This window comes from Palaemon carinicauda, chromosome 3 (assembly GCF_036898095.1).
Source record: "Palaemon carinicauda isolate YSFRI2023 chromosome 3, ASM3689809v2, whole genome shotgun sequence".
Lineage (NCBI taxonomy): Eukaryota > Metazoa > Arthropoda > Malacostraca > Decapoda > Palaemonidae > Palaemon > Palaemon carinicauda.
The window spans coordinates 199,747,205-199,758,638 of NC_090727.1; the positions used below are offsets into that span (position 1 = coordinate 199,747,205).

General features: G+C 43.0%; 1 protein-coding gene across 1 annotated transcript in view; it reads left to right on the forward strand.

Moving 5' to 3' along the window:
• The first annotated feature begins 1,433 nt into the window (after positions 1-1,433).
• LOC137638166 (uncharacterized) overlaps positions 1,434-11,434 on the forward strand; it is a 17,472-nt gene continuing 7,471 nt past the window's right edge. The window contains exons 1-5 of the mRNA XM_068370253.1: positions 1,434-1,559; positions 1,806-2,048; positions 2,338-2,472; positions 2,995-3,090; positions 3,502-3,623. Coding sequence (XP_068226354.1) covers positions 1,988-2,048; positions 2,338-2,472; positions 2,995-3,090; positions 3,502-3,623 — 414 coding nt within the window. The 5' untranslated portion in view covers positions 1,434-1,559; positions 1,806-1,987. The remainder of the gene's footprint in view (positions 1,560-1,805; positions 2,049-2,337; positions 2,473-2,994; positions 3,091-3,501; positions 3,624-11,434) is intronic.

The following is an 11,434-nucleotide window of genomic DNA, read 5'->3' on the forward strand; positions in this document are numbered from 1 at the left end:
GAGAGAGAGAGAGAGAGAGAGAGAGAGAGAGAGAGAGAGAGAATACTATGATGTAAAAAATAACTAAAACAGATAAATATTGAAGGAGAATATTAATGAAATGTATAATGGAATTGAGAAAGCAAGCAGAGAGAAAACGAAAGAGAGATTGATGAGTTGGAAAGGAACGAAAACAAGACAGTGAAGTGAGGTTTAAACAATGAGGAAAGGTGTCTGGGTTACAAGAAGGATAAGTACCCTAAGAGGGCTTATCTGAATGAATGAGTAAATTTTGAGTGGATAGGCTTGGCTATGTCTAAGATTTAGGAGTAAAGTGCCCTTAAAATCTGTGTGGACATGGGATTTTTTTTTCTTTTTTTAAAAAATCAGGGGAGGATATAAGAAACTATTTCAAAGCACCATACCAGTCAATTGATTGGTTTGAAAGATATTAGCGATAAACCTTGGGTCCAGAAGGCTGAAATAGATAGGGTTGTAGCTTGGCTTCATCAGCATCTCCTCCTACGCTTATTGACGCAAAGAGCTGCTATCGGATTTCGCCAGTCGTCTTTATCTTGACCTTTTAATTCAATACTTTTCCATTCATCACCGACTTCACGTTTCATAGTCCTTCCATGAAGGCCTGATTCTTCCAACTCTTCTAATGCCTTGTGGAGCCCAGTTAAACATTTGGTGAACTAATCTCTCTTTGGGAGTGCCAAGAGCATACCCAAACCATCTCCATCTACTCCTCATCATGATCTCATTCACATATGGCACTCGAGTAATCTCGCTTATAATTTCATTTCTAATCCTGTCCTGCCATTTAACTCCCAATATCCTTCTGAGGGCTTTGTTCTCAAATCTACTAAATCTATTGGAGATTGTTCAGTCCTACCATGACTCATGTCCATATAGTAACGTTGATCTCACTAACCTGACATATAGTCTAATTTTTGTATATAATTTCAGGCGATTTGATTTCCAAATTTTATTTAACCTAGCCATTGTCAGATTGACTTTTTTCAATCTTTCACTAAACTCTAATTCTAAAGACGCTGTATTGGAAATCATAGTTCCTAGATACTTAAATTATTCTACTTCATTAATCCTTTCTCCTTCCAATGATATTTCATCTTCCACTGCATATTCTGTTCTCATCATCCCTGTCTTTTATTTTGAGCTTAACCTCGTGTGATATTTCCTGCATTCTGGTAAAAAAGCATTGCATATCCTTGGCTTATATTAATAATAATACAGTAACATGTCTGACGGTAATTTTGCTTTTTTAAGAAATGTCTACTATTCTTTTGGTATAAATATTAGCGTTTGATATTCAAATATGGAATTTTGGTATTAACTGTAATAAATTGAAACCAGGCGCTGTATAATTCTTTATCATAACGGATATGCACACATCCTGTTGACCAGCGGTACACAGATTCGGTTTACTTGGGCAAGATAGAACAGTCGTCGTGTGGCTCGGTAATATTTTGCTATTACCCGTGTGATTTCAAAATATTTCTAACTGCAATGAACATTAGAATTGATGACCATGCATCATGCTGTCATCTGAAGTTGTAAGGAGTGCGTGTTTATACTCAGTGAAATAAGTTGTGCATTGTGTGTTCTTACTTTTAGGTCCTACTTTTAGTAGAAGAGTTCCAGGTGATGATTTTGTGTTTGTGAAAGGATGGTTGGACAGTTAGTTATGGTTAGATGGTACTGTGTATAACTACAATAATGGTTTTAGCATGAAATTAATTTTTAAGGGAATATAAACAAACTTAATATAATTGTCTGTAAATCCTCGAAAATTCTATCAGATAGGTAATGGCTAGCAGAGGCCTGATTATGATTAGACATTGATCAGATCCACCGACAAAGGTTTCTTGTACTGTGCAAGAAAAAGATAGATAGAGAGATTTAGAATTTCAGACAATGTTTCTTATTGACTACGAACCCTGAATAAGCTGGCATCTAGATTGCAAATTGAATATTCTTCACAATGGCTTTTCTACTTAAATACACTTTGCTGATTCCACTGCATCTTGGATTGATAACAGAAGGTAAGTAACTTTATCATTTATTTATATATTATCAGATAATCGAAGAGATAACAGTGAATAAGACAAAACAGATAAAATTAAAATAATTTTAGCCATGATGCCTATAAAGAATTATATATATATATATATATATATATATATATATATATATATATATATATATGTATACATATGTATATATATGTATATATATAGGCTTATATATACATATGTATATATATATATATATATATATATATATATATATATATATATATATACACACCCAAATATTCTTCTTTGGTGACAGGTGTGGATCTCACGAAGGATCTGCCAGTGCCGTGGAGAGACGCCGAGGCTTGTCAGGTCCACAACGAATACTTTATAGAAGATCCTATTCCGATTACTGTTTGTGACCCTGATGAAACTTTACCACCTATTCGTCGTAAGTAGATCCCCCCCTCTCTCTCTCTCTCTCTCTCTCTCTCTCTCTCTCTCTCTCGTACATCGTGGTGCAGTTGTAAATGTGTCATCTGGCAATCGGTGCGGCTCACTTTTGGATTTTGGGCAGCATGAGGGACAACAAATGGATGGGTATAAAAAACTGGGCATTTCTCTGTTCACCCAAGCCAAGAATTACGTGCCCAGTTGTTAGTGGACTGTTGATGTTCCAGCTTAGAGAGAGAGAGAGAGAGAGAGAGAGAGAGAGAGAGAGAGAGAGAGAGAGAGAGAGAGAGGGGGTAGTAGAAACTAGACGTGAGTGTATATGACTTCTTTAAGATAATTTCAAATCATCAAGACGAGTTTCGACTTGGTAATATCCATCCCACAGATTAATGCATTTTAAAATCTATTCAATGTCAGTCGGTGAAATATCTACATATAGATCTTCACTGAAATTTTACACCGTCCTTGCAAATTCCACTCGCGTTTCACCCATGCTTTATACCGCTGATTGGTTTTCCAGGAATGATCGCCAGTGACATGTTACATCATTGCAAGGAAAATTCTGCGGATGATACGACGTTCTTCTTACTCTTGGTGAATAACATTAGTCATGCAGGTAAGCAAAGGCAGTAATAAATATTCTATATTTATATTGATAGGAGTGTACTTCCAATGTAATTGTTAATGTTGTAATATTGACGGAAACTAAAAGAATGGTCAAAAGACCCCCTGATATTTCTGAGAAAATCAATGAAATTGATCAATGTTAAGATGATTTGTGTACTTTACGTTATATTGAAATTGTGAGATGACACTGGACTTAGTACGTAAGTTGATATCATTATTACTAACAACGTATATTACTGATGGAAGATATACAAATACCTAGTGGAAACAGAAAGTCAAGAGAGAATTATAGTCATCACATTATACAGAACTGGCGTGTGATCCGTTGATATTTAATAAAATAGATAGCACCTATCAAAGTTTCTTTGTTATCAGTTATGTAGGATTTATCTTTCCTTAGTCATCGGAACAGGAAGTGAAAGTAAGGCGGTTAAACAATTGACTGAAAAAGGACTGGCCACCTACAATGTCACGCAAGAAGCATCAGCCATCTTCATGGTTGTGGGGAAAGAACCTTTTAATGTGAGTTTTTTTTTTCCTTTTATTTTTGCCTTGGTTTTCGGTATCGTTTGATCTCATTTATCAATCAAATATGTTTTAATGCATATATTGATGGTGATTATGCAAGACGATCGAGTTAACTTGTGTATGTATAATAAAAGATCTTTATATTACGATTTTTAAACGACTGCAAAGTTAAAATTGTTTACAAAACAAGCTTGAATTAATAGAAGTGCTTTTTAGAATAACATCTAGTGTGAAGTCAGATTGATTAGGATTTCAAAGTTGCAAAGTAGAATTTATTTGATATGATTGGTTTTTAATCAAGGAGTGCTTTTTTTCTATAGATGGAAATAATTACAATCTGTATTGTAATTATGATGGAGAATCTACCCTATATAACAAAGATATATATATATATATATATATATATATATATATATATATATATATATATATATATATATATATGTATATATATATATATATATATGTATATATACATACATAGACTGTATATATAGTATATATATACATATATATATATATATATATATATATATATATATATAACGGATTTTGAGCGAAGCGAAAAATCTATTTTTGGGTGAGATAGCCATGTCGTCCTGATGGAAGTTCCTATAGGGTAGCTTCCTAGGGTATATTACAACTACGGCGATATTCCCAGAGAATTTACCTTAAGGTACCAGAATTCTAACTCCTGGAGCGAGTATCCCTCGTGAAAGGGATATCGCGACATATCAGAGGACGTATTCTAGACACGTCACATGGCAATCTACTACCTAAATAGAGATTCGTCTCGTAGGAGGGAGATTGACGAGATACGAATTCGGGAAGAAAAAGGGGGAGCCGCTCCCAAGGCCTCCCAATCCCCCGATTCGTATGCGTGCCTGGCGCCAATCCTGGCGCCATCTGTATTCCTTGTAGCGTACACGAGGTGCTACAGATACTGTATGTAGGGAGGGGTCCTACAGCCCTTTCTTAGAAAGGCAAGGGCGGGTCCATCAGGACGACATGGCTATCTCACCCAAAAATAGATTTTTCGCTTCGCTCAAAATCCGTTTTTTGGGCTCAAGCCATGTCGTCCTGATGGAAGTGTACCAGAGCATTACTGTATCTGTGGATTCTCAGAACGTGCCGTACTCCCCGGAGATATTTATTCCCGGTCGACTAGACCTAGAGACCTAAGATGTTACCGTTATACATCTTTTCAACTAACTATAAACTATGTTAGAGCTTCCTGCCCCCTACAGGGAAGAGTCCTACTAGACTCTGGAAAGTCTCGAAGAGTACATATATCTATGTATGAATCTCAGGCAAGCTAATATAGTGGCCTCGCCCTATATTAAGTAAAGCATAGTTTGTATAGAACTACTGCGTCAATATATTGACCAGTCATCCGCACAATACTTGTATTGGACAAAGGTTTATATCCGCATAGGAAGAAACTAATAAAACCGCCCTCGTCCCTTTATGGGACGGAGTCCTCCCATTAGGGGACTTACATAAACCAATGCAACATAGCTTGCAAAACAGAACAATTCTATCAGAATTATCCCAGATAAGATACATAGAATTAAATGCTCAATTATACCAATAAATTGACACAGGTGAAAGAGACGCAAGGTTCTCAAGAACAAGTTTATTGACAGATAATAAACAGACAGGTTAACAACAAATATATATATTTATATAAAAGGGGATAACCCAAAACTTTAAGCATAAGTATGATAGTAAACAGAACTTGTTTATCTGAAAGAAAAACCATTAAACACCACTTTAATGAGATACCAAGGTATCAAGTCATAAAAAATCTGTATTACAAATCAATCACATTAGCGTTAGAAACGCTTGGCACACATGTCTGAACTTATGCAAGGTTCACCTTTGAAGGAAGGAACAGTCTATATGGGCACTTGGTGCCCTCATTTTAGTTTGTAGTACAGTATGTACCTACACACTCACCCTAGACTTAATCGTCCCAATTAAGACCACTGTTCCTCGCAGAGTTAAACAGTAGGGTTAACTACACGACCCACTGCTACCACAGATCTCTTAAGTTCCTCTACTTGCTTCGCATAGTGGCGAAAGAACACCCTGGAAGATTTCCAGCCCGTGTATGAACGGAGATGTTCAAAATCCATACAATTAAAGAAATTTAGGGATGAGGCAACTTTCCTCGGATCGTGACCTGCGGGTGTACTGTCAGGATCCGCTCTGCGAATAAAATATGTCATTTTCGCTCTGAGTTGATTCAGAGATAAATTTGAGCCTGATGTTTCTCCCCTGAATAGTTGACTACCCTTGAAGTCTGAAGTTCTACGAAGATAGACTTTTAGGCATTCTACTGGACATAGAGATGCATCTTCTTTCAGAGGGCAGATTCTCCAGGGACCCCACCTGTTGGTGGGTAACTCATTCTTGGCGAGAAACGTAGGATCCGGAAACAGGTTCAGCTCCCCCCCATCCAGGAACTGAACACGACCTGCCTCTCTCGAGAGGGCTACGATCTCACTAACCCTGGCCCCGGACGCGAGTGCAAATAGGAAAATAACTTTTTGCGTTAAATCCTTTAACGCACATTCTTCATTGCTCAACAGGGAGGCGAAATGAAGAACTTTGTCTAAAGACCATGAAATGGGCTTTGGAGGTGCTGAAGGTCTGAGCCTAGCGCAGGCTTTCGGAACTTTATTAAAGATCTCGTTACCTAGGTCGATCTGGAAGGCAAATAAAATGGGTCTCATCAAAGCCGATTTACATACTGAAATCGTGTTAGCTGCCAATCCTTGGCCATGGAGGTGGATGAAGAAAGATAAGCAGAAGTCTGTTGAGATCTCCTGCGGATTCTTTGCCTTTACAAAGGCCACCCACTTTCTCCAAGATGACTCATATTGCCTTCTAGTCGATTTGCACTTGTATTCCTCTAGGAAGTCTATGCTAGCTCTCGAAATTCCGAAACGCTTTCTCACCGCTAGGGCGAGAAAATCATGAGCTGCAGGGTCTGGGTTTTCTGTAATGAAGCGCAGACAGTCGACTTCTGGACTCGCTGGGTCAGAACTGGATGTGGTAGCGGCACGAACTTCATCTGTAGTTCCAACGCCAAGGGGAACCACATACTGTTCGCCCACTTGTGGGCCACTATTGCCGCTACCCCCTTGAAGGATCTCAGTTTGTTGAGGACCCTCAACAGAAGGTTGTGAGGAGGGAACAGATAAATCCTGGACCACCTGTTCCAGTCGAGGGACATTGCGTCCACTGCTTCCGCTAAGGGGTCCTCGTACGGGGACACGTACAGGGGCAACTTCTTGTTGTCTTTCGTCGCAAAGAGGTCTATTTGCAGTTCTGGGACTTGATTCAGAATGAAGGAAAATGATCCTGCGTCTAAGGACCATTCCGACTCTATCGGTGTGAACCTGGATAGAGCGTCCGCTGTCACATTGCGGACTCCTTGAAGGTGAACTGCCGACAGGTACCACTTCTTCTTTTCTGCCAATCGGAAAATGGCTAACATCACTTGGTTGAGAGGTGGTGACCTCGACCCTTGTCGATTCAAGCATCTCACAACCACCTCGCTGTCTGTCACCAATCTTATGTGGATCGAGTGACGCGGGGAGACTTTCTTTAAGGTAAGGAGCACTGCCATAGCTTCTAGAAAGTTTATATGAAAGGTCCTGAATAGCTTGGACCAAGTCCCCTGGACTTTTTTCCGATGAGAGTGACCTCCCCATCCCTCCTTTGAGGCGTCTGAGTGAATCGTCATCGACGGGGGAGGTGGCTGAAGAAGAACCGACTTCTTTAGATGTCTGGCTTGGGACCAAGGTCTGAGAAGAGTACGTAGCCGAGGCGGCACTGGTCTTCTCAGGTCTCTTCGCGCGTTTGATGCATACCTTCTCCAAACTCCGGTTGCATCCTTTAGCTGTGCTCTTAGCACTGGGTCTGTCACTGAAGCAAACTGGAGAGAGCCTAGTACCCTCTCCTGTTCGCGTCTTGATATCCTTTTGGAATCTAGAAGTCTCTTGACAGAGCCCGCTATCTCCTTCCTTTTCTTCATTGGGATGGAGAAACTGTGTGACAAAAGGTCCCAGTGGATTCCCAGCCACTGGAACTTTTGGGATGGAGAAAGTCGAGACTTTTTCTTGTTGATCTTGAAGCCTAGGTACTCTAGGAACTGGATCACCTGACTGGAAGCTTGTAAGCATTCGGTCTCGGATGCTGCCCACACCAGCCAGTCGTCCAGGTAGGCTACTACCTGAATACCCTTTAGGCGTAATTGTTTGAGAGCTGCGCTCGCAAGCTTCGTGAAAATCCTTGGGGCTATGTTTAGCCCGAATGGCATGGCTCTGAAGGCGTACAGTTTCCGTTGTAGCCTGAACCCTAGGTAGGGGGAGAGTCGACGGCTGATTGGGATGTGCCAATAGGCGTCTGACAAGTCTATAGAGACTGAGTATGCCCTCTTGGGTAGTAAGGTCCTTATGTGTTGCAGTGTTAGCATCTTGAATTTGCAATTCACTATGAACTTGTTGAGTGGTGACAAGTCCAGAATGACTCTGAGCTTTTCCGAGTCTTTCTTGGGAACACAAAACAGCCTCCCTTGGAATTTGATGGACTTCACCTTTCGGATCACATTTTTCTCCAACAGTTCTTGAACGTACTCCTCCAAAATGGGGGTGGAGTGTTGGAAAAACCGAAGGCATGGGGGTGGAGTGCTGTACCAGCTCCAACCCAGTCCATTCTTGAGTAGGCTTTGGGCCCAGGGATCGAAGGTCCAGCGATCCCAAAATTTCATTAGTCTCCCTCCTACCGGTATCGTTTCACTTGGACTGCCGTCCTGAGGTCTTGCCTCCCTGACCACGACCACCTCTGAATCCCCTTCCCCTTGAGGGGCGCCTAGACGAGCCTCTGGCTGCTCCTCTAGGCTTTGCACGAAAGGAAGAAGACTGTCCTTCGAACGTTGGGGTGAATGTGGTTGACTGACCTGGCACAGCCTGGGGTACCCACTGAAAAGTAGTCGGGGTTTGTGCCACCATCTGGGGCACTGGAGGCAAAGGCAATTGCAGTTGCTGTTGCTGTCTATAAGGCTTGGCTGGCCGAGACGGTAGCCTAGTCCTCATATTCTTCCTCTTTGGTTGAGGACCCTCATCTGGGGAAGATTTTCTTTTGATAGCCAGGCCCCACTTCTGGAGAAGGTTTCTATTCTCCACGGCGGCCTTATCAACAACCTCTTTGACCACATCGGTAGGGAAAAGGTCTTTTCCCCAAATGTTGGAGGATATTAACTTCCTTGGCTCGTGTCTCACCGAAGCCCCGGTGAACACGAACTCCCTGCAAGCTCTCCTTGCCTTGACGAAGCCATAAAGGTCCTTCGTCACTGTGGCTAGGTGAGACTTAGCCACAACCATGAACATTTCATGGACCTTAGGGTCACTTGCCATCGTCTCAAGAGTAGTCTGATGAGACATTGAGGCAGCCAGTCTTTCTTTTGTCTCGAACTCTCTTCGTAAAAGAAATTCGGACAACTTGGGGAGGTCCTCGCCGAATTGCCGTCCGGCAATATCAGCCTCCAACTTTCCCACTGAGAATGTCAGATGGACATCCTTCCAGTCCTTGTGGTCCATAGGCAGAGCCAGCGACAAGGGTTTACACTCCTCCAGGGAGGGGCAAGGCTTGCCGGCCTCGATTGCCTTTAGGACAGCCGCAAACCCTTTTTGTAAAAAGGGGAAGGCTCTATCAGAAGAGGACACAAAAGAAGGGAGCTTCTTGCTCAATGCTGCTACCTTCGAATTCGAGAAGCCCCTCTCTTTCATCGAGGATGAAAGTAGGGCTTGAGCCTTAGCATGGTCCATAATAATGACCTCTTTCGGCTCTGTCTCCTCCCTTGAAGCTGGTTCTTTTCTCAGCCGGACATAGCAGTCCGGATATGATGCCTTGCTGGGCCAGAATTCTACCTCCTCTAGGAGAACTGAACCCAGCTTATCCGAAATGACGATCTTACCAGTCGTCATTGGCATGTGCTCAGCATACCTCCATGGGTTAGCATCTGAGCATATGGGAAGGTCTTTCACATTGAGCCTTTTCCGGGGCCCATGTGATTCTGCTAGGGACTGCATACGCAGTTCCATTGCAGCCGCCTTCTCCTGATTCTCCTTCTGCATTTGTTGGATCATTCCAACAATCGAAGAGAGGGCCTGTCCCAGTTCTACTGGGAGACCAGCGGATGTTGAGGGGATGGGCTCCGGCATCTGAACCGGAGTAGCCGACACCTCGTCGACCCCATCCTCTGCGACATCCGGGGTTTGAACTTGATCCTGACCTTCTGCCAGGAGGTCTTCTTCCAAACCTTCGTCCACATCAGACATCCTGTCACACAACTGGATGTCTTGCATCGCATCTGCGACTTCCTCGTCCACCTGGACTAGGTCTTGGGGGATCTCCTCTTGAGGCTGGGGAATCACTGCTTCAGCTGATGCCTGGGGAAAAAGATACGCCCTCATCTTCTCACTAGGAAGATAAGGGCCAGAGGTGTTCTTCTTGAAGCCCCTTACCCAAGTACGGAGCTTTTCCCTAGCTATATCCCTTGATTCCGCCGTTCTAGGGGAATCAAAAGCCTCAGTAATCAGGTTAGTGCATACAGTACATACCTGAGGGTCCCAATACTGGAGATCATCCTTGGAGACAGCGCATGCTGCGTGTCTCCTACAACACTCATGTCCGCAGAGGTTCCTGCTACGGACATTGCAGAAAACATTTCCGCACTTCGGAGGGTCCTCCTGTAAAGAGAAAAAATTTCCATGAGTATCAAGTGAACTATGTATCACTGGATATGCATAGTATAGCATAACAATTCATAAAGGAAAGACACACACTTGTGTTTCCCTCACAACCCATTGTTGCAGCTTTCCAGATAATAAAATCAAAATTGGTTTATCTCTACTAGAGTAACCAATGCAAGGTTTCCAGAGGAAACAGGTGGAGCTCACACCTAGGCAATGATTTTAAAATCCTGGATAATAGACGGGGAAGACTCTGCTTCCTGTCTGAGGGCAACAGCAAAGGGCTGTGCAAGAAAACACAATAGTGTTAGAAGATACAGTGCTGTACCTAAACTTTTACTATAGTTTTCTTCTTACTGTATATGCTATACAGAAGAATACTAGTACAGTATAGGAGGATGTGTGCCGGCCTGCCTTTGCCGGCCGGCACACACCACAATTAGCTTTAAAGTATACTACTTAACAGCTATAGGGCGGCAGCCTTCTGGTTCAAATGCCTGTGCCGGCGGCAGTAGCTGCCGGCCAGCAACAGCCAGTGTTGGCCGGCAATGACTGCCGGCCAGTAACTACACAAGGTAGTACCTAGCTGCCGGCCACACTCTTGGTGACCGGCAGACAAGGACTGACATAAGCCGGCCGGCAAAGGTACAAGACCGATGCCAGCCGGCAGCAAAAGAACCAGAAGACTACACCTGCCCGGCTGTCTGCCTCATAGGCCGGCAGCCGGGACAGGTACAGCACTAGAAGAAAATAGAATGGATGCCGGGATAAGAGTGTACACGACCCCCCAAGCCCGGCAACCGAAAGAGTGCATATAAGGAAGGGGAGAAACTTAATTCAGGCTTCCTTGACCAATGCCGTCCGGCTCTGTCGGCAGGCATGGATGAGGGACCAAGAGAGGTCCGGGCAGCACTCGAAAACATAAGACCCTTGCCGGCCAGCATCTCAGCCGGCCGGCAATGGCCTTAGTCAATTCCACATCCCAACCTATACTAGGTCCAGAAGTAGAATGACGTACAGTACAGTAATACCCCTGCCGGC